Source organism: Numida meleagris, chromosome Z (assembly GCF_002078875.1).
Source record: "Numida meleagris isolate 19003 breed g44 Domestic line chromosome Z, NumMel1.0, whole genome shotgun sequence".
NCBI classification, from domain to species: domain Eukaryota; kingdom Metazoa; phylum Chordata; class Aves; order Galliformes; family Numididae; genus Numida; species Numida meleagris.
Window position 1 is genome coordinate 52,922,552 of NC_034438.1, and position 24,439 is coordinate 52,946,990.

A 24,439-nucleotide genomic window follows, 5' to 3' on the forward strand; every position below is an offset into this window, starting at 1 on the left:
GCATATTTTAAGACAGCAAGTACTCACCGTCCTCTATCTGGCAGCTTCTCATACAAGCTTTGGATATACCGTTAATATTTCACTCTGTCCATACTACAGTTGGTATGGAACCAAATGAAAATATACAAAGCACAAAGCCCCACAAACTTGTTAAGTAAGAGAAACAAAAATATAGTGAGGATGCAGCACAAGGCATTCCATACTTGTAGATTGTTCTTATCCCTTACCACTGGAAAATGGGAAGATGGCACAAGATGAAATTCTAAGTAGTAATCAAAATTCCAGTGGCCATTAAGGAAAAACTGCTTGCAAGAGCAGGAAGAGAAACTTCTTCAAATACAACCAGAGGTACAACAATACAGAACATCATGTGGAAAAGAGCATGAGTGGAGTGCAAGAGTACTGCAGAAGCAGTAGGAATCATCAAATAGTAGAGTGGAAGAGTAAGACCTAATGCAGGAACAAAAATATATGAATCAGAGCTTACAACTTTGTCAAAGGAAAAGAAGAATTCAACTACTGCCTGTCACTAAGGGGAAAAAAAGTAACTGCTGTAAAACTTGAAATCTAAGCAAACCTAGCAGAATTTAAGACAAAGAATTAAGTACCTTCAGATTATATGTAATACAGCTGTCAAAGGCAAGGGATCTGCAGAATATATCTATGTATTATCACACAGTAAATCTTCTTTAAAAAGATACCACAAAAGGAACAGAAATGACACTGAATAGAAGGGCTAAGAAAGATCACTTCCACAGAAGGTAGCAAAGAAGTAAAGAACAAAGGTCTGCATGACAGCACATGCCAAAGAAATAAAATAGAGAAGACTTGCTTAAAGCTAAGAGCTGCTTATCAGAATACTTCACACACAGAATTTCTACAGTTCTGTTGGGTTCCTCACTGCTTTCCATCATGTAACCATTCAATCCCTTCATATAATTCCCTCTCTCTTCACTTGAGTCTGTGTGGTTCCGTCACAGCAAAAAGTTTGATGCTGCGTCAATTGCTTTTATCTGTAGAAAGCTTCTAAGGACAGACCAAAGCTGCACTGTTTCTGTGACCTTTAAGAAATAGAAGACCTGGCCTTTATGAGCAGTACATGGGAAGTTTAAAGCAGCATGATAAATACTACACTCCATGATAGAAAAGCATGTCACAAAGAAAAGACTTCACAGTATTCCCAATTACAGGGCCAAAAATCTACAAGGGACAAATTACAGTACTCCTAAGGGGGCTCTAGTTCTATTACAATATTGCCTTACTTCTCTTCCTAAAATTAAGAAAAAGCTTTTTATACTGCATAAAACTTCATAAAAAATTGGAAAGTACAAATCCATATTCTGATCACTGATCATATAGAGGCAATGAAAAGCATTTGGTGTGGGATTGGAAAACTCATTGAAATATATTAAGAATCTGAGAATATATACATCAAAACAGGACAGTATTCTTTCATGTAATTCAGGGCAAAGGAGGAAGACAGTGCAGAACCTCTCACTTCACCTCAAATCTCTGCTTTCCATCACCTATACCAGACACAGGATTCCATCTGAAAACTAAACTGCACAGAAAAGCTCATAGACCTCGTCTCCGTAGTTTTTTCTCTCACCACCATTCCTTTCAACTTTCACCACTCCATCTTATTCCTTTGTTATTTACTGAAGCCCTATCTTGTAGCTGTATTTGTTTATTTTGATCTATAATAGTCCCATTTTCATACCACTCCTCCTAGTTCCAGTCCCCTCTAACTCACCTCTCCCAAGTTTTCAGTATGTGTAGAATACAGCAGACAACATCAAGGCAGGCAGTACTTACAGGTAGGCTTTTCCCTCCCAGCAGTCTCACTTCCATACTACTGTTTCATTAGCTTTCGTATCAGAATCATAATGTCTTGCACTAATTATCAGCTGCTAGAGCTCATATTTGGAAAATGACTGGGCTGAGTTGGACTATTTCTGGAATAAACTCCTTACTTTCATAGTGCAATTCTTACCAACATTTTTTTTTTTTTTTTACTCACTTGGCCACAGACTGGATAACTTTAGAAGAGGTATCCTTAATATTAGTGAAAAATCGCTCTGTTCCTCCCCTCAGAATATCAAAGAATCCTCCATAAGTCTGGTCACATTCCGCAACGGTCAGGCCTAGAGTCATTGAATAAAAATAATTGTACTTTAAATCACATCCTAGAATGGGCTCCAAACAAAAGTAAATTACCTACTAAGCTGTAAGGTGAAAGCATATACAGGCAAAGCTTTGCTGTAAGGCTCACAGTTTTGAAAATCTCCTTAACCACAAACTATGCAAAGAGTGACACCTGTGTGGTAAAGAGCTACTAGTAAATTACTTAACAGATTGTTTAATTGACTGTTTGTATTTAAGAGAAAGAAGATCACAAGATTTGTACAGGTAAAGCATTTCTTTCATATTATCTTTGCAAGAAAATATTATCTTTTGTTTAGTATCAGTCTCAAAATGCAATATTTCATTAGCAAGTCAACTTGAGCGTCTCCAGTAAAAAGACATTTTAACACAGGGCTTCAAAAGCAAGTTGGCATAATTAAGTTATGCTTTAATCATGGAGTCCCAGCTAGCAACATCCCCCCATTAAAAGCAAACAGTACTGCTTCCTGCACAAAACAGATAGCCAGAGAGGATTCTGACTATAATCACAGAATCGTATGCATTTGAAGGGACCTCTGGAGGTCATCAAGTCCAACCCCCTGCTAAAGTAGGTTCCCTACAGAAGGTTACATAGAGAGCAGCTTTTGAACAGCTCCAGAGAAGACTTCACAGCGTCCTCAGGCAGCCTGTTTCAGTGCTCTGTCACCTTCACAGTAAAGACAACTTTCCTTATGCCCATATGGAACTTCCCATGTTCCAGTTTGGGACCATTGCCCCTTGTTCTGTCACTGGGCACAGCTGAAAAGGGCATTCCTACTAGGAAGATAGATTCTTCCACAGCAATTCATATACAGACAAAATTACTGCAATAAATATCACCCAACTCTCCTCGGGAGCTTTAATACCTACTTACTGTCAATGCAGTATATGTAATAAAACAAGAAAAAGTGAATATAGTATGCAATATTCCATTGATATGTTTTGTCTTAGTCATGTTAAGCTCCAAATTCACATGTAATCTATGAAAAGGTGGTTGCAGAGACTGTTTTTTATTACAAAACCAAATGAAAGCAAGCCTATCTAACATTTATTTTATTTACTATACCAAGTGCAAGTATTTCCAATTGAATGAACCCTAGAATACTTTCATTTCTGGAAAGAATATGCCAGCTTTTAAATCATCTTCAAGACATGTTTTGGTTGAGTCAATTAAGTACTGTTAGTCTAACTACTGTTTTTCTTCAGATGTTACCAAAGCTTCTCCTCACCATTAAAGTTTCTTGGCAAAACCCAGCATAATTGTTCCTTAATTAGCTGGGCTCAAGCCAGCACCAGCAATGGCAGTTTCTGAATATACTGACTATAGCGCCAGTAAACTGTTCAGTGACTTCTGCCAGATGTACCTAAGTTTATATTAATATACAGCACTTCTCAAAAGACTTTCAGCAGTTAAATCTTAAGTTCCCGCTTTTCAGTAAACACAAATATCGTATGTCTCACTGAATTGGAAAGTTTGGTTTATAGCGAACTTTTTTCACTTTTGTCATAACCTTTTTTTTTTGCTATACCTCTTAAGACTATAGCTCATTCCGTCATCTGCTCTCAGAAAACTTCAGGTTTATCCAAATTCCTCCTCATCTACCAGTTAATAACACATTTTGGCTTCAATTATTTAACAGAGGAAACTAAATTTTATTTTCCCAGCAACAAACTATTTGTGTTATCAACATACAACCAAACTCTAAGGAAAAAGAAAACAAAGGTTAGAAATACCAATATAACTTCAAGGTAGCATGTATTTCTGCAAAATGTTTCAAATACCTAAACTCTTTTTTTCCCCAAATGCAAAATATGCAATTGGTCTTTCACTGAGATGTCTGTTCTTGCACGTACCTGCATTGTATATATTATTGAGCTGTCCTGCAGGCTTGGAGCTCTGTGAAACAGAGGTCACAGATATTCGAGGCTGAGCATTGTTTCCGTAGCCTCCATTCTGTTCCAAGAGCTGTGGAGATTAATAATTGCTGAAGATTTTCTTCCTCATTTAGCCTACTCATAAAAGCAACTAACAAAGTATAACTTTGTGAGAACAAGCATGTAATCAATTTCTGAGGCTCAGAAGAAAGCCAGGCAGTTCAAACACACTACTCTTACTCAGTTTCACTGTAATCTAAATAAAGCATCAAACAAAAGACACTTCAGAGAGTTTCCCCTCAAGAAGGTTTCAAGTTAATGAAGGCACAGTCTTCATTTATTAGAGTTTCTTGTGCAAGTTAATTACAATTAAATGCAGCATGTTGAACAGAGCACCTTCCTACTAAAGAATGATTCAGGATCAAGACATTTTTGTCAATAAGCAGTAAGAACTACAACCAGCTTCTTTTAATGTCATGCAAGCTCTGTGTTTAAAAAAAAGTATTTTCTAAAGACCCTACATATAAGTCATATAGATTGATTCCATTTCAAAAGAAGGTAGTGTGAAGTTTTCAAAAGACTGAGAAATGGAGGACCTGCTCTGACATTTGTTTCCAAACTCACATCAGATAAGAAACGAAACCTAATCAATAATACTCTTTTATAAGATTCCTTTACCTCTGTGATGGGGGATTTAGGATTCACATTCCTAGCTGCTGCAATCTCCTGCAGTTGATTCACAAGTTCAGTGATTGACAATCTCTCCTCTGGGTTCACCTTCAAAGTGGAGCCTAAAAAATATTGTTCAGACAGTGTAATGCATATCCTTCTAAGGCCTTCTCCCAGCAAAGATCAATAACTTCTTCACTGCAGTCCTAAACACAGAGCCCTCAAATATATGGAACACCGTAGAGCAAATGCTAAACCCACACAGAAGTATCACTTGTAAGAAGTAACCTTCAAGAAATTCCTTTAGAGTTAAGAATACATCACAGAACATACTTCACAGGTGCATTCATGAACAACCTCAGAAGTAGCGCTGCATTTAATGTTGTTGGAGCTGGAACCATACTTCCAACACTGCAATTGAAAGTTTTGGTAATCTATTTAAAACTTAAGGAAAAAGACATTTCTAAAACAAATTCAAAGAAATGAGTCAAAACACTAGTCATTCCTACAGAATGACTCAAACCCTAACCATGATGAGTGACAGCACTAAAGAACAAAAGTTTCATTTAAAGGTTTTCTTTTAATTATAGATTAAAATTTTGAATAAAATAATAAGTCGTAACAGTTATTCTTTTCAATATAGCGTAATTAAGTAGAAGTCAACAAGATTTAATTCCTAGTAATATAACATAAACACTAAGGTGCATCCACAAAAACACTAAACTAAATAACATCATAAACTTACGGATGAGTTCATGAAATACAGAGTAACGGGTGTCATTCTGTGGAATGGCATATTTTCCATTGACTATGCGAAGTTTAGCTCCATCTTCAAAAGGATGTTGCCTAAAGCACAGCAGGTACAGGATACAGCCTAAAGCCTAGAAAGAGATAAAGGCAGTGATAATTAAAGCAGAATTTTAGATTGTGATTAGGCTTCCTAATAGTGCTGGCAAATCACAAGTTTCAATCATCAACTGCTGACTCATGGAACCCGTTATATATTTACAGTATTTTCAAGATCAGCTTCACACTCCTTCTGAAATAGTCTTGATGTTTCTCTGAAGACAGTAACAGTGAAACGTTCGCTTAACTTGCAGTTAGAGCACTCCTACTAGCAAAGCTGCCTCTAAATAGGATTGTGGTTTGTGGTTTTTTTCCCCTTCAATAGTGTTTTCAGATACAAGAATTCTCCTATTCACATATTTTTAAAAATCATATGTCCATTTTATGAATTCTGAAGTATGGCCTCACCAGAACTGAGTACAGGGGGACGATCACCTCCCTGCTCCTGCTGGCTATGCTGTTTCTGATACAAGCCAGGATGCCACTGGCCACCTGGGCACGTTGCTGGCTCACGTTCAGCGAAGTGTTGACCAACAACCCCCGACATCTTTCCTCTGCACAGTCTTCCAGTCCAAGCCTGTAGTGTTGCATGGGGCTGTTGTGACCAAAGCACAGGACCCAGCACTTGGGCTTGTTGAATTTCACCCCACTGGCCTCAGCTAATCAATACAGCTTACTCAGAACTCTGTAGGGCCTTCATTTCCTCAGGCAGATGAAAACTTCCCCCCAACTTGGTGTCATGAGCAAACTTGCTGAGCATGCACTCCATCTCACTGTCTATGTCACTGATAAAGATGTTGAAGAACACCAGTCTGAAGATGGACCCCACAGAACATCACTCATCAATAGTTTCCACCTGCACACAGTCATTGATCATGATGCTCTGGCTGTGGCCATCCAACCAATCCCTTATTCACTGAATAGTCCAGCTTTTAAATCCATATCCTTCCAATTCAGAGGTAAGAATGTGACGGAGGATCATGTCAAAAGCGTAAAGGTCCAGGTAAATGACATAAATTGCTCTTATACTGTTCACTGATGCTGTCACTCCATTGTAGAAGGTCACCAGACTGGTCAGACACAATCTGCCCTCAGAGAAGTCATGCTGTCTGTCTCAGATAACCTCCTCAACATGAATGTGCCTTAGCATCTATTCCAGGAGGATCTGCTTCATGATCTTCCCCAAGCAGGAAAGTGAGGTTTACCAGCCTGTAGTCATCCTTTCTACCCTTCCTAAAAATGGAAGTGATGTTTCCCTATTTTAAGTCACTGAGGATTTCACCTGACAGCCATGACTATTCTGGTATGATGGAGAATGGCTTGGCTATCAGTCAGTTCCTTCAGGACCCTGGGATGCATGCCATGAGGCACGCGCGCTGCCATGAGACTTGCACACTTTCAGTCTCATCAGGTGGTCTCAAACTTCCTCTTCTCTTACAGCGAAAGCTATTTTGTTTTCTCAGACCCTGTACAGGGTTCAGGGACATAAGCAGCCCAATTTCCACTGAAGACTGAGGCAAAGAACCTGTCGAGTACTTCAGCCTCTTCCATGTCTGTTGTTGCCAGTTCTCCCCACTCCTTTATCAGAGGGGATACACTCTTAGTCTTTCTTCTCCAACAAATGTACCTACGAAAGCCTTCCTTGTTATTCATTGCATCCCTTGTCTAGTTCAGTTTGGTCTGATCCCATCTCTTCATATCTGGACAGCATCTCTGTATTGTTCCCAGGCCATATGATCCTGCTTCCACAGTGTATGCATTTCTTTTCTATTCCTTAGTCTGACCAGCAGGTCCCTCTTGCTCAGCCATGCCTCTTTCCTGCCTTATGCAACAAGCTTATTCAGAATTTACTACTAGTAATTCCAACTATATTTCCAACCAGTGCTTCTTTCAGACAACATTTGTTACACTCAAAGAACCATTTATCTTCCCTTCCGCATTCTGGAGTTGAAATAACTGCAGTGCATACTGCTGGTGTCTCAGGATACAATGCCATAATTAAGTTTATAACAACGTTCTTGAATTCATGTGCTGAGCAGTAAATCTTCATAACTTACCCTTCAGTGACATCTGAAATATATTAAAATTCTCAATAGTTTAGAAAAAGTGATCATATATAATTAGGCAGTATTTCTGAAGGGCTTGTTTAAACATCAGCCTCCTAAGCAGCTATCTGAAGTATATTAAGATCCAAATGCTTTTAAAATTCACAGTATGTTATTTTCACATCATTTTGCTAGGATATTACTACCCCATTTCATCAAGCCTTCCCAACAAAGCTCAGTATGATTTTTTTCCCCACTACAAACACAATCTTTTGTATTTAGATAGTTTTCCCAAAAGTAAAACTGCAGCAATATAGCAGGTTGTCCAATGTTTAACTAGATTTCCAGATTGACAGTAGATGTACATAAAAAAACAGGACGTTTATTCAGTTTATCAAAACAAATACATTCCTAATATATTCAGAAGTCAGTGGCAGAATCAATAACCAAAACCACAGTTACTTAACACTAAAATACTGATGTTTTGTCCCTCTACCTTCCAGTATTTTGCTTGGCATTGAAAATAAGCATTCAGCACAATCCACAGGATATCTCAGCTTCCTGAGGAGAATTAAAGGAGAAACACAACACCTGTTTAAGCATCAGGAACTCTTATAGTCTAGATTATTCCTGGAAATCCAGAAATACATATTTATTCAGAGTTTACTCTAGTTTGAGTTTCTTACCATCACTATTTCAGTGAAAACATCTACCATAGATTAAACTTAAATTTAGAAAACTTCTTTGAAGACAGGATTTTTGTTACAAGAGTCATTCTCAGAAAGAGTTAACATTTGACACACCAAACACAATTTTAAAAAAATTAAGTGAAGAGGGTTATGACCAGCCATCCATTATGGATTTTCCTTAACATCCACATTCTACGTTTGGAATCAGTGTGGCAAATACATTCTGAGATGTCAGAGTGCTATGAAATAAATGAGGATTAATACCTCATTAACAGTTCACTGAAAGCTCCTGAATTTAATAACTGTTTTACTAAACTTCCCTTTTTTTCCCCCTAACAAATTCAAAGTAGTCTGGCAGGCAAAAAAGAAATGAAAAAACTAAGTGACAGAAAAAAAACCTTTTAATTGCATCACCATAGTGAGTCTTAAATCTCACAGTGAAGGTATTCAAACTCACTTGAATGGAAGAAAGCTCACTGAACCTGGGGATACTGCCATTAACTAATACTGACTCTAAGCAGAAAGGACTGCCACAAACTGAAAAGAGGAAATGGTAAAGGAAAATGATTTCCTTCAGTGAAGTTGTTTTATTTGGTTGGTTTTTGTTTGGTCATTTTTGGGGGAGAGCAAATTTTTTGAAACAAATCAAGATACTGTTATTCATCCTTCAGACCAACTTCAGGCAATAAGAGATGCTTTAAAATGGTTAAAGGTTTTACAGTATAGTTACACAGAGAAAATAATCCAAAACAAATTCTGAAAAAATAAGCCATATGAAAACTACAGATATTACAAAATATAAGACCTGGAAGACACCTTATGCAGCCTAGAAAACTTTCTTAGCAGATCCCAAGTTTGAAACTCTACTCCTTAGTGAGAAGCCCACTAATTTACACTTCCAAAAGCATTACATAATGGAAACATATGAAGCAGCTTGCAGGCCAAAGGATATTTTCAACATAAATATTTTTCTATGACAACACTGATTTCAGTAGAATCAAGTTTAATTTCAGTTGAAGAAACGACATTAAACAAGCACAATAAATACCTGCCTTGAGTTTTAATTCCTTTCCAGTTAATGTGCTTATTTTCAGAAAATCTCCAGATTTCAGTAGGAAATACACAAAAAAACAACTCCTGACTTAGCCTAAAAACCTCTAATCTACTAAGTATCTAATCACATTCCTGTTGAGGATTCTGAGCAGTTGATAACTAATATTTCTTCTATGCTGTTGTTTTAAGCATAGCATTTCTTCCGCTTTTATGCTTTAAGCTCACACTACAAATCACCATGAACGTCACTTGATCTACACGCTTTTCTAGGAGAAACTACCATCGTGTTCGCTAACCACAAACTACAAATGCTTTCTGAGACAGCTATATTATTCTGCCAAATACTGTGCATGTTTTCACTGAAACCAGAGTGTAAAGTAAAAATAAGAAAACAACACATAGAACAAGTTCCAAAGGGCATGGTAAATGCAACAGACCTTCCAAAGACACAGCAGAAGACAACCAGCATGTTAATACCAACAGATACAGTTACTTAAACAAAAGAAATGCATCTGCCCTTTTCAGCAAGGCTTTTGTTAATTGATGTTCTTGCTGTGTTTAACTGGATGTAATCTTAGTTCAGACTGCAAGCATTTAAGGAATGTGAAGTGACCAAGTAATCAGAAAAGTGTTGTTGTTTAACCTGGCACATAAAGAAATCACTGACAGCACAGATGTTAGAACTTATCTAACAAACTGAATGAAGTTCTGAAATCTCACCTGAAATTTAGAGAACCTGTTATTAGAATTTCTCAGTTTGACTTTTGACACATGGCCAATACAGATACAGTTGAAGAACTTGACACTACCCCTTTGAATAGACATCCAGTAAACTAAAGATTTCCTAAACACAAAGTTACTGGGTAGTATCTCTGTACTGTGACAGTATTGCATAACTAGAATGCGAAAGTTTAATACCTACAACAGCTTTTTCACTGAACATTAACAGTTTATATTCTTTGCTATACAAGACACTAATGATTCAATTTCATTGACATCTTTGCTACACAGATGCAAAACCTAGATGTAATCAGTTTTAAACCAGCTTAGTGATAGGTTGTCCAAGGATTATATGCACAGCATAAAAGGAAAATTCAAATTTAAAGAACTTTAAAGGCTCTGTGGTGGTAAGCTCCACCAAAGCAACAGTTCTATGTAATATAGAAGAAAGTTCATTACTGCCTTTCACAGCAGAAGACAAGCTAGAACTGTGGGAAAAAGCCACATGAATTCTATATCTCATTGCTAGAATGTTTCAATACACAGTTCACACTACTTAAGTTGGATTTGACGAACAGTTTAACCCACATTTATTTTTGCTTTTTTTTTTATAAAAAGCAAAATACAAACTGCAAAATCAGTTTAATTTTGAGGTAAGCAGCTATGATACAAAAGAATTTCTTACCCAGATGTCCTGCTTTTCACTGATTGGAAAATTTGAATATAAATCTATCATCTCTGGTGTCCTGTACATTGGTGTTGTATTCCTGGTGATCTGCAGAAGACAGAACCTCTTGAAGCAGAAATTTGCACAAGCTCTAATGACATTCAACAGAGGAAACAAAATACTATCTATTCTGCATGGACAGCTAACTTTGAAATTTCAGATGCACTTGTCAATGAAGAAGCCATCAACTGAGTCATGGACTAGTCACAAGGGCTTTGATAGAATGGATAAAGGTTGAAGGACTCAGAATAACACTAGTCTTCAAGAATCTTTCCAAAACACAAAAGATTTAAAATAAAAACCACTGTTCCATATTAGGCAAAAATGGAGATGAACAGAAATCAAGAAACACAGCAACAAAACAGAAAGTGAATTCATCCTCCAGTGCATATATACCTCATTTCCTCATCACACTTACTGACAGCATAGACAGACCCAAATACTTACATGTGTTCACAAGGATCCACTTAGAAAACACTTTTTTTGCGTACACTGTGTAAAGCAATGGAACTTAATTATCTTCCCTTCTCTGGAAACCAATGGATTACTTTACAATGGCAATGGTTTCCAAAACAGTGGAATGTTAAAAGATGCATGATATCAGAGGTTGCATTCATGAATTTTAAATGCCAGTGTATTTCTTCATACTTACAGTCTAAGACCGGTAGATGGATTACATTAGATTTATCAGCATTATTCTCACCTCAAAACAAAGACCAAGTGCACTTCGGAAAAATCAAATGCATGTTTAACATCATCACTGTAGTTCTAGGAGCACAGCAATATTGCCTATTTTTAAGGGACAATCAATTTTCAACTCCCTATTTTGACTGCAGTTAGAAGATGTTCTTCTAATCTAATATTTCCCTATCAATCACAGAGTGGACACTACTCAAGCTGAAGCAGTGGTTAGAGGCAGCTACATAAAACAAGCAGTGATTTTAACTGCAAGCCATCTTTGAACTCTGGCAACATGAATGGGAAAACAGACATTTATGAATAGCCCTACAAGAATCCTCACTTGTCTTAGAAATTACACAAACTAATAGCAGTTTACTAACAGAAAACGGATTCTATTGTAAACATTAACAATGGTAAGATATTCTCACCTCTTCTTCAACCAGAGCTCTCTTTTGTGCAGACCAGCTGTAGTCAGGATAGTACGCTACTGTAGTAGCACTACCAAAGTCACAAAGTTTAATTGTCCCTTGGTTACTAATAAGCAAGTTCTCTACCTTAAAAAAAAAAAAAGAGGTAGAATAAACTGAAAACATCTTTCTGAAGGGTAAAATACATACTTTAAACATCAAATCGTTTGTGTGTATATACACGTACAAAAATTTATCACTATAGTCTATAATATTTTTGCTCACAAGAAATTTCAGATTTCATATAACACTAAGTTAAACGTATATGGTAGCAATACAGACAGTCTTTAAGAGGTATCGTGAAGAAAATGTTATGAACAACAAGCAGACATCCAAGAGAATAGGAAATAAACCCGAGGGGAAAAAACACCTATTAGTGTCCATGAATAGATCAGTTTTTCGAAGTGATCACTTGTATAAGCAGCATCTTGAAATCCACATGTTTTCATCTATAAAACTGAACACCGTTAACACAGTTGTAGTGGAACAGAGGTTAGGACCACTGCAGGTAAAACACAGGGTAACAGAAGAGAAGCAGGCTGATAGGGGACACCTAGAAAAATGCAGCCATGACTTCGTGAGGAAATGGAAACCAGCTATTTGAGAACTATGTGCTGCCTGAACATTTCATCTTCAACCCTTCCTTTTCTTACTCCTTAAAAAATCCAGCTTTCTTGGAAGGCTAAGTGAAACTGGGATGAAAATTAAAAGGAAATAGAAGAGTGGGTACGGAGTAGGTGTATCACAGGGTCACAACCACAAAAGAGCTGGAAAAAAATTTGCATTTCTGCATGAAGTCAGGAAAGGGAAGTACTGTGCCTTTTAACTTTTCCAAGATTAGAACACCACTTAAGATAGCCAGATCTCGCTTCCCTTTCCCACGGACACTACTACACTTCCAAATGTCCTTCCTCAATACCTCAGCTTTCAGCATGTCCTTCTAGCCTCCCTTAGATGTGCCCCTTCTTCCACCATAAAATCATTTTTGACTACCCCACAGGATGACACTGAGCTGGTCGTATCTATCTCAGTGAATAAACTGAATTCTACTGTCGGAAAACATTTGCTTACTTCCGTGTACAAAGAGAAGGGCAGGCAATGACGAGGGGTAATGGCTTTAACTAAAAGATGAATATTTACATGAAGTGTTACAAAGAAATTCTTTACTCAGAGGGTGGCGAAGCACTGGCAGGGGCTGCCCAGAGAAGCTGTGAATGCCCCATGCCCAGAGGTATTCAAGGGCAGGTTGGATGGGACTTTGAAGAATGTGATCTAGTGGAAGGTATGCCTGCCCATGACAGGGGAGCTGGAACTAGAAGATCTTTAAGGTCTTTTCCAATCCAAACCATTCTTTGATTCTGTGATTCAGTATCAAATGAAACTTAAACACTAAAAATGGTTACAGTAACACCAGAGAAAAGGTCAGGCTTTTGTGAGCTTATGTCCTGTTGTGTGTTTTGAAGGTTGCTAGTAATATAGAATATTTCAGCTGGTTATTGAAATTGGCTCTAACAGGCTCTATGATCTCTGCTACACAGACTAGCTGTAACCTACAGCTGTAAAGTTCAAGTTCTGATAATTAAAATATCAGATAAAGACTGACTGTTTACCCATCACACTAGCCTGGAATTTCTCCAAACCAGTAACTAGCTGGATTTTTACAATGCTGTGCACACTCATAGTAAGTGCAAAGGTGTTCAGGAAAAAATGGACAAACAAGAGAAGAACACCCCATTAACACAGAAACAGACATTTCTATATGAAGTTGAACTTCAAGCTGTACTGCAGAAACTTCACGAATCCTAACACTTTCAGTCAAAATAATTTAGATAATCTTCTTAGATTCCAGCTTCTCCCCTAAACACCACATTGCCATCACAGATCTCATTTGAAGGTAAGGTCAAAACTTTGATTTACAATTTTTTTGTGCTGCTGACCTGCTTTCCAGGAAGTATAGCACAGTCAAGTGAACCCTATTTGATACTTCATTATAGTAAGAACCCTGCCCAACTATCAATTAAGTTGGGTCTAATTAAGGTCCCCCCAACTATTACTTCCTCTTGCTCTATAGTCTCTAACACAAAGCCAATAGGAAACAAAACTGTTGCCTCCTTCCACACCTCACCTCTGACAAGACCTTCTCTTGATAAAACAACAGGTCAAACAGAGCATTGGCTCAGCTATAAAACATTCGAGACCAAAACTTAAAAAACTGTAAGTAAAAAATTCATATTTATTTGTAAATACTCAAGATCCTTTTACATAGAAGAGAGGCAGCTTTTCTATTGGTAGGGACAAAAGATATCAGCAAAGTATACAAATTTTATTCTACAAAGTATCACCAAAGAAGTTTAATGCAGACTTGGTTAAAATCTCTTATTTGAGATAACTTAGGCTGCTTGTCAGCACTGTAAAATTTTCCTCAGGAAAACTACAGTTCATGCCATAACTCTATTTATTTTATCAAAAAAACACCTTAACTTCATCAGCAAACCATGCAGTACAACATCCTTCAACTTGTTTAGATTGAGTACAGTAAGTATTCACACCACATACACAAGAAAAAATGCTACTTGCAAAGATACGAGCATTTCAGTGGGGATCTTCATTATACAGTAATGCTAGCAACGCAATCCATTTAAACATTATATACACACACACATACATATTGTCAAGACCATCCACTGTGGCTGATCAACAGCCTAAACATCAAATATGCCTTACAGGCTCCGTTTGCTATTTGAAAACCTCTATCTTTAAAGATATTTATATACCTACCTTTAAATCTCTGTGAATAATAGGAGGCTTCTGTTTATGCATATGCTGGACTGCTCGGCAGGTCTGATAAAAGATCTTCAGAACTGTGTCACAGGAGATTGGTCCTTTGGGTTCCACTTTCTTTAAGAATTCCACCAGTTGTCCTGTAGAAAGTCAAATAGATTCACATAAGCACATGCAAAACACCATAAATTCTGAAAGCTTGTCATGTATGGAGAAACTCTCCTCAACAAGGAAGACCTACAGTACTGAGTTGTAGATAGATATTCTGAAAATGGCAAATCCATGAAGGCTGCAGTGCTGAAGAAAATGGCACTCTAAGGAAAAACTCCTGCTGTTCCTTCCCTGACTCGTCTCAAATGCGAAGAACTTCACAATTATTCCATATATATAATAAAGTTGAACTGTCTGAAAGAATGTAATTCTCCTCCTATGAAGGTGAACACTAGTCCCACTCAATTAACATTAAGAGGTTTTCAGAACTTCTATGCCCTGAAATAAACTGTGCAAAGCAGCTTTAAGAAGCAATGTGCAGCACTAAGAAAACAAATAAAGTTTACCTTTACACAATTCTGTAAGCAAAAGGAACTCTCCTTGTCCTGTGTCTGATTCTTCTTTCCCTATGGACGCAGCAGAGCAGAACTGGACAATGTTGGGGTGACCTGAAAGTTTTTTCTGGAGACAATGTGTTCAAGGAAGAAAACTGTCAAGTCCATTGATAATTCTGTATACAGCAGTTCTCAGACATCTCAACTGAAATGTTAGCTCATCCCAGATATTACAGCTGCACTTACAGTACTCAGCAGAACAAGTAAACTTATGTCCAGCTGCAGAAACAGACTTCAAGGCAAGTCACTAATGGTAACACGTAAAAAGTCAAAATAAAACATTTCAAAAATACCTTTGATTAAGGCTCCAAGGAAACTAGACTTCTGTACAAGATCTAGGTATTCCTTTTTCTCTTTGACAGTGACCACAAGACATTAACAGAAGGGTCAGAAAGACTGCTGTTCTAGCTAGCTGATCAAGAGGGGCCTATTGTATCAACCCCTGCCTTCTCAAAGAAAGTATGCTCCAAAGAAAGTTGTTCCAAAAGTTATGCCTCCTATTTATTTCAGTGGAAACAACAAAGAGCACAAAAACACTATTTCACAGAGCAAATTCGCAGCTACAAAATGCTATTTTTCAGCAGTCATCACCATTAGCTGTGCATTTTCACCAGCAATGAACAAGATGTTCATTCCTGCATGCCATGCTTGTAAAAATCTGCACCAGTGTAGGTGACACACTGCCAAAACGCACCACCACCACAGCTTCACTGTGCGACATCCAATGTTTGGTCTCCATAAATGTTCAGCAACCATTGATGGGTGTCAGCTGGTACCATTTTTTCCTCACAAAGAAATTCAAAGACATCCATTTGTTTCTTATGCACTACCACGTCAGATGCCATTGTGTCAGACTGCCCTTCTGCTGCCATTAGTCACATTGTAACAATACGCAATGGAATATGGGTGGGAAGGTTGAAACTCTATTGCCACACCAAACCACTCCTGACGTCATGGACCCACAGCATGTAATAGGAGACATTACTTCCAGAGCAGCCCTTGTAATTTCACAATGCTTAATGCAAAGTCAGCACAATAAACTTCAGAATAAACAAAAAGCTCTACAAAAAAAAAAAAGGGACCTTAATTCAAACGACAACCTTTGCTGTTTTTCGCTAACAGTTCAAAAATTTAAACTATCATTTTTGATCTATGTGAAAGGAAAGAACATATAAGTGAGCTCAGTAGAGGTTTACATCACATTATGCCTATTTGCGTTGGTCCTGATGTGCACCACCCTTGCCAAACACTGAGAATTACAACTACAAGATAAACACATTATTTACAAGTTGCATTCACTGGATCTAGAAAGAAGAAAAACAACAAAGATGGCCTAAGAACAACAAAGATGTAAAGCAAAGGGCAAGATAAATCTACCATTTAGAATGAACTCAAAGTGCTATTTTAATTTTTTAATTTTTTTTTTTAATCATATGCATCTTTTTAGATCCTTCTGCTCAGAGCTGCAGGAAACACTTTTATTTCAGTTGCACCTCAAAGCTAGCAACAGTTAGCCCTATGAAAATATACATACAACATGAACAAGTAAGCTTGAAAAGATATTCAAAGCATTATCAGTTATTCCTGGAAAGATGTAATCAGAGTAGCTAGAAAATACACAGCACCAGGATATTCAGTTCTTGAGTGTATATTTTTTCAGTGAACTGTGTCCTGTTTAAGATTTTGATAAACAATGACAATCACACAAAAACGTGAGCAGCTTAAGATCAGTAGTTTTGCTCGCTAACTCAAAATGCAACTGAATACTCAGTGGTAGCCAAAAAGCAGCAGCTTTAACACAGCTAGTCAATAACTCTTGAAACAAACAAAAGGCCTTAGAGTAGATGCTGGAGTGTAAGTATTGAGTTTACTTACAGCCAAACACTGAAAACATTATTTTGACTGAGAAATAAAACATGAGAGACAACATCACACACTACTGCTTGACATCATTGAAAGTAAAAACTGCATCAAACACACTGACAGTACAGCTTCTGGTTTCTGCTGCATACACTTTACTGAAATTCCTTCCCAGATACTCAGTTCTACTTTTCAAAGCCAAGTGTTTCTGAGGCAGAAATTACGATACATTGATAGTAAAAGCAACATTTTGAGTTGTCAAAAAAAACCAATCAGTAAATCCAGTGCACATGAGAGAAGACTCATTAAGATTTAAATATCATCTTAAAGGTCAGAGGACCACAAGAAAGCCCAAATTAAAATATTATGGTAGATAAAGTGCATGACAAGGTCTACAGTAGCTACTAAAGTCACCTGCACGCATTAAATTCCTGCAGTTCAAGGACCTGAGCTTGCTGGAACATCACCATCAGGTTCATTACGAACCATAAACTCACACTTTCCTTAAGTGTCAGTACTCTTAAACAGTGCAAGGCATGAAAGAAATCTGTAGACAGCCTCTTAGAAATGTTTGATACCAGGCAATTAAATCAAAACATTTAAATACATTCAAAAGGATACCATAAAACAAACTTCCTGAATGACAGCTTTGTTCTTTTCTTCCTCATTGGACAACAACCGCTGTCAGAAAACAGAATATTTTAGAATATTTATGTATTAAAGCTTACAGAAAAGCAACACACACTGATTTTATGTACTTCTTTTTAGAACACAAAGGATCAGATACAATCAAAAAACCTTACAGAACTGCAATGGGACAGTAAGCAAAATAGTAGTACTGCACTGGGACACACTGCTACACATGTCATGGTCAGTTTTCCAACTATCTGTGCTGTTCATGCTTAGGGACAATTGAGCAGTGCTAACCTCTGCCAAAGAAACTTACAAAGAAACTGCTCTGAGTTTACTGTTGTATAAAGCATTCAAATCTCCTGGTTCCATCATTATGCACATACAAGTAAAGATTTATCTTCTGTATCAAATCTTGAAAAACAACCTTTACCCAACTCCATCAAAACTTCACTAAACATGTAGCCCAGCTTCTAGGTATCTGAGTAATGAGCAACAAAATCAAACATTACTACTTTTAATATTATTTCAATTTGGAATCAACATTTAAACAAAATGAATCCGAGCATTTGTTACTAGCTCCACAAAACAGAGGAAGTACAGTTGCCCTCTATGTGAAGTGGACAGATTGCAAATAGCTGTCCCTGAGAAACAGCCATGACCAGGTTGAGAGCTTGTGAGTCAAAATTAGGAACCAGACCGATAATGGACATATAGTGATCAAGGTCTACTACAGGCTGCTTGATCAAGGGGAGTCTGTTGACAAGGCCTTCTTTCTTCAGCTGCAAGAGGCATTGAGCTTGCAGGTTCTCATCCTGATGGGGGATTTCAATCACCCAGACATCTGCTGGGAAAACAACGTTCTGAGCTACAAGCAATCCAGGAGACTCCTGGAGTCCACTGGGAATAACTTCCTGGTTCAGGTATTGGGCAGACTCACCAGAGATGAAGCGATACTAGTTCTTGTGCTCACCAGTGTAAAGGAGAACATGAAAGAGGTTAAGATTGGAGGCAGTTTGGGCTGCAGTGACCGTGCCCTGGTCAAGTTCACAATCTCAAGGAATGCAGACCTGGCAAAGAACAGGGTCAGGACCCTGAACTTCAGGAGAGCAAACTTCAGGCTGTTTAAGGAATTACTAGATGGGATTACTCCTGGGAAAACCTCCTTATGGACACAGGAATGGAACAGAGCTGGCAGCTCCTTAAGGACACCTTTCTGAGAGCACAAGAGCTAACCATCTCTCAGAAGAAGAAATCAGTCAGAGGAAGCAGGAAACCACCTGAGCAAGGACCGCTGGTCAAACTGAGGCAAAAAGAGGGAAATGTACAGGCAGTGAAAGCAGGGATGGGTGGTCTGGGAAAAATATAGTGCTGTCGTGCAGACATGCAGAGATGGGATAATGAAAGCCAAGGTGCAGGTGGAACTGAACTTAGTAATGAACATGAAAAATAACAAAAAGGGATTCTACTGGTACACTAGTCAGAAGAGAAAGACCAAGGGCAGCATATCCCCTCTGATAAATGAAAAGGGAGAATTGGCAGCAACAGACATAGAGAAGGCTGAGGTTCTCAACCAGTTCTTTGCCTCAGTCTTCACTGATGCTCAGGCTTCCCATGCCTCTCATGTCCCTGAACCTCTAAGCAGGGACTGGGGGAACACAATCCCTCCCACCGTAAGAAAGAGTAAATTTGAGGCTGGCTGATGAGACTGAACATGTATAAGTCTACGGGGCCAGATGACGTGCATCCCAGGGCTTTGAATGAACTAGAACAGATATTAAGGCATATGGAAGATTATGAAGTGATCTGTGACAGATGGTGTGGCTTCGCTGTGGACAGATTGTGTCTGAGCAATCTGGTGGCCTTCTACAAGAGTGACAGTATCAGTGGACAAAGGAAGAGCAACCCATGGACTTCTGCATGGCTTTTGACATGGTTCCACATCACAACCTTATCTCTAAATTGGGAGGATATAGATTTGAAAGCTGGACTATTCAGTGGATAAGCAGTCAGTTGGATGGTCACAGCCAGAGGGCTGGGGTCAAAGGCTCCATGGGCAGGTGCAGGTCAGTGACAAATGGTGTCCCTCAGGCATCCATCTTCAGGCTGATGCTCTTTAACATCTTTATCAATGACATAGATGATAGGACTGAGTGTATCCTCAGTAAGTTTGCTGATGACACCCAGATGAGTGATGCAGTTAATAAACAGAAGGAAGGGATGTCATCCAGAGAGATCTGAACAGGCTTAAGAAGCAGGTCTACATGAACCTAGTGAAGTTCAAAAGGCCAAGTACAAGGTGTTGCACCTTGGTGGGGGCAGTCCCAGACATGAGTATAGTCTGGGAGAAGAACTGACTGAGAGCAGCCCTGTGGAGAAGAACCTGGGGGTTCTGGTGGACAAAAAGCTGGATGTGAGCCTGTGGTTCTGGCAGTCAGATGTTTTTCAGGTTGCATCAAAAGAGGATTGGCCAGCAAGACAAGGGAAATGACTATATCTCTCTAGTCTGTCCTCACAAGACCCCACCTGGAGTACTGCATCAAAGACCAGGGCCCCAAACACAAAAAGATATAGAGTTGTTGGAGCAGGTCCAGAGGCAGGCCACAAAGATTATGAGAGGGCTGGAGCACCTCTCTTATTGAAGAAAGACTATGGGAGATGGATTTGTCTAGCTTGGAGATGTGAAAGCTCTAGGGAGACGCCATTACAGCCTTCCAATACTCAAACGCAGCTTATAAGCAGGAGGCAGATCAACTTTTTACGTGAGCATAGTGATAACAATAGGACAAAGGGGAATGGCTTTGAAATAAAAGAGGGGAAATTTAGATGTTAGGAAAACTTCTTTACTAAGAGGGTCCCAAGGAAATGAAACAGGCTGCCCACATAAGTTGTGGATGCCCCATCCCTGGAGGCATTCAAGGCCAGATCGGATAGGTCTTCAGGCAGCCTTATCTAGTGGTTGGCATCCCTGCCTACAGCAAGCAGGTTGGAACTTTATGATCCTTCAGGTCCCTTCCAACCAAAGCCATTCGACCGATTTCATGATATTAAAAGGAGACTATTTCCACATGACATTTTGAACACACAAACTGCACACATACTGCAGCAACAAAACATGTAACTAAAGCCAAATAGCATGCTTATAGTTACAAATTGTGTTATTCTAGGATGTGGTACAAAAAAAGAGCAAATTCTTTTTAGTGATGTAATGCCAACTTACTACTTCCACCTCTTATACTACCATTTTCCCTCTCCTCCCCAAAATATCATCTTTCTCATATAGTCACACCCTACGCCAAAAGAGAAGTCATCTTGTAGTAAACACAAATGACAACGGACTGTTTTTTAAAAATGTATGATGATAAAGTAAATGACTTCACTTTATTGTCCTCTCCATAATACTTGTTTTTAAGTTATTATGTTTTAAAAATATTATAGTATCCCCCACTCAGGTAACTAGGCAAGATCCTTTCTAACCATGCAACTGAATCCTCAGAGCAGAGCCATGAACATCTAGAATAAATTGACAAGCGGCGCTACTGCTTAACAAATTAACCCTTGTCATTGGTACTTCAGTATAAAATACAGAGTCCTAAAAGCAATGATGTTTCTAAATATGGGTACGCTGCAGTGCGAACACCACTGTATCACCCTGGATTTCTTCAAATGACTAGTTCAATGGACTATATCAAGAATCAACTGTCATGGTAAAGCATTAAGCAAAAGCAGACTTTGCAAACCTGTAGTGAAGTAAATTCATTTTACCTTTAAAGCATAATCTTTGCCGCTTCCAAGATCTTGAGCTTCATAGACAAAAGCAAAACCACCTGCAAGACAACAACACTAAGTCACTACTCATTTTCAGCACTCAGGTAAACCAATCATTTTATTCAAACAAGAGATAATACATGGAAATAGAAGCTCTTCTGAATCTAAGAAGTACACACATCGCTTGGTACCAACAGTACATGTAAACTACATACAAGAGCTGAAATATTCTTGACAATATTTGCTTTCTTTTGCACATGTCAGAGCCACACCAAGTTGGTTACTGTCCTCTGTTTTGTTAGTATGCACAAGTAGATTTTCTTAATTTTTTTAAAGCATGTACATATAAAACCAAGATTCAGTACAGCAAATATTAAAGATTTTCATTAAACTATTGCTTGTGGGCTTTTTTTCGTATGTTTGTTTCTGTTAGCCTTCCCACAGAAAGGCAATAACCAAAGGAGAAAAATAAATATGAACCCCCTTATATGTTTAAGATACAGTGCAGTATTTCAGACTTCTTATTAAAAGCCAAAATAAAGGACGATGTTGTTACTAAACTGAAGTTTATCACTCAATATACCATTTCCATTTCTCCTGCAAATGTCCTCCCTTTGCTTACACAAACAGTGTGGCTGCACACTTGCTGCATACTCTGCTTCCAGCAGAGTATCCCTGGTAGATTAACAGCCAAAGTAAGTGACAAACAACTTAAGCTGTCTTTCTGTTCTACTAATATAACTTCTCATTCAATTACATAGCAATGTCCTCTCTAACAGTAATTTGGAGAATAAGCACAGATGTCAGTGTCCTGGAAGACTTCACTCATCAAAAGGTCTAAGAGAACAGGATAAGGAATAAAAATAACCAACAATTTGACAAGACGTTTTTCAAACGATGCAGGATCTAAACTGGTACAGTCATATTAGTACCCATTACCTTTTCTCATTGCATGAGGTACACTAACATGAGGCCAAAGTTATTTACTTTGTGCAATTCAATGAGATACAAGGCTTTCAAAGAGGAACCCCGGAAAGTCTCACATGGGAATCACCCGCCATGCTCTCCTTACTTGCACAACACTTATATGTTACCACCCACACATATCCTGTTACCTTGCCATTACCACCAGTAGCATGATCTGAATGAATGACAGGCTCCTAGATACTGTGTTTTCTTTAGAGAAATTCCATATAGAAACAGCAAAACCAAAACACCGGTAGCAAAGAGGAAAAGGCAACAACCACACTACAGAAAAGCAGATCATCAACAATATCTGACAGTAGCCCCTGCCAGTCAGTCCTGCCACACACCACCCAAGTTTGTAACTGTGTTTACCATTTACTTTGATACATTTTCTAAAAGCAGCTTTGCTGCTTTCTGTAATAGTAATGCCAGTATTCCTAACACTCTCAGCACAAGCGTTCTGGTTAACAATTACAATCAAGCACCTCTATTTTGGGTGCTGACAGAGCAGGGGCTAAAGCACACCATCTGTCTATACCACAGATGGAAGTACACAACACCATGGAGTGTATTCTTCATACAGAGCACTATCTGAAGCAATGTTACTCTTTTTCAAATAAGAATATGTGCAAGAAAACCACAATTCTGCACAGCACCCATCAGCTATGACTATCAACAGCAGATTTCACAGTGCTGGTAATGCAAGCAAGATAACCTGGTCATCTTTGGAACGAAGCTCAGTGTTGGGAAGCCATAGTTTTTGACTAGGCTTCCCAATCAACTCCCTTCTCACACTGAGAATTAAGACCCAGGTTTGGAGACCATTGCCAAAGAAAGCTGCAAGCACTAGAGGCAACCAGTGCACACAGGAGCACCAGTCACCACACCTCAGCAGCATGGCCTCCTTACCCTTGTTCTATTCACAACCCACAGACCTCCTATACAGAAGGACCATTAGCCCTACAGAATGAGGTTTTCACAAGCATCTTTTAAAATATTTCTGTTTTTATTCTACTAACTCCACTATTTCCATGTTGAAAAACATATGCTTTAGTTTACTAAGTTGGGGTCTTTACGTAGCACAAATTTCAAGTACAGGAAATTACTGCACAGTTAGCTTTCTGGAAGGCACACAAATGCAAAGCAGTCACAGTCACACCCCAGATCACAGAATGGTTGTTTTGCAAGCCCAGTTATGCTGAATGCACCAGCAAGGCTTCAGAGGCCTGGTATGGCTAAGTCCAAAAGCATTTCAAGCACACACCTTGCTAACACTGCCAATGCCAATGTTCACACATCTACGTACACACGCTCCAAAAGACAACCACACTTCATTCAAATGTGTGCCCCCTTAGGATTTATACAGGCGAAAGCATCAACACATCAGAAGTAAACCTCAATCGTTCAATCAATCATTTTCAAGCATGAACCTGAAAACAAACAAGCTGGTCCAAACTCTGAAGATCCCTACAGGTTTTGGTACCTCTTCCAACAGTTTCAACTGGTCTGATAAACTTGAATTCAAAGTCTTCCTCCAATATAAGGAAAGTCAACTAAGACAAAAAACCACTTTTTTTTTTTTTTTTTAAATGCATCAATAGCAGACTCAATGTCAATAGTTCACAGGCTGGTTCGGCCCGGTTCCATAACTAATGGGGTGAGGGGACCCAGGGACCCACACCCCAGGAAAGGGAGAAGAGGGAAAAGATAAGGAGATAGGCCTAAAACAAAACAGGGACAACAATCTGAGGAGGAAAACTGATCTACTAAATATGATACCAGGCTGCAAGACAACACAATATAATACAATACAATTGGAATTGAGGCTAATAAATCAAGTAGAATGAGAGAGAGAGTGTCCAAAACCAAAGGCCTTACTCTAATGCTGAAGGTG

At 38.5% G+C, this 24,439-nt stretch overlaps 1 protein-coding gene across 2 annotated transcripts in view; it reads right to left on the reverse strand.

The window, feature by feature from the left end:
- The window catches only part of GAK (cyclin G associated kinase), a 73,479-nt gene that overhangs the window by 40,587 nt on the left and 8,453 nt on the right, over nt 1-24,439 (reverse strand). For both annotated transcript variants that reach the window (XM_021379759.1, XM_021379760.1), the window contains exons 2-11: nt 21,577-21,638; nt 17,803-17,862; nt 15,274-15,388; nt 14,714-14,856; nt 11,897-12,022; nt 10,746-10,835; nt 5,453-5,588; nt 4,717-4,829; nt 4,018-4,129; nt 2,021-2,144 (exon numbers count right to left, since the gene is read on the reverse strand). In XM_021379759.1, the coding sequence (XP_021235434.1) occupies nt 2,021-2,144; nt 4,018-4,129; nt 4,717-4,829; nt 5,453-5,588; nt 10,746-10,835; nt 11,897-12,022; nt 14,714-14,856; nt 15,274-15,388; nt 17,803-17,862; nt 21,577-21,638 (1,081 nt within the window). The remainder of the gene's footprint in view (nt 1-2,020; nt 2,145-4,017; nt 4,130-4,716; nt 4,830-5,452; nt 5,589-10,745; nt 10,836-11,896; nt 12,023-14,713; nt 14,857-15,273; nt 15,389-17,802; nt 17,863-21,576; nt 21,639-24,439) is intronic.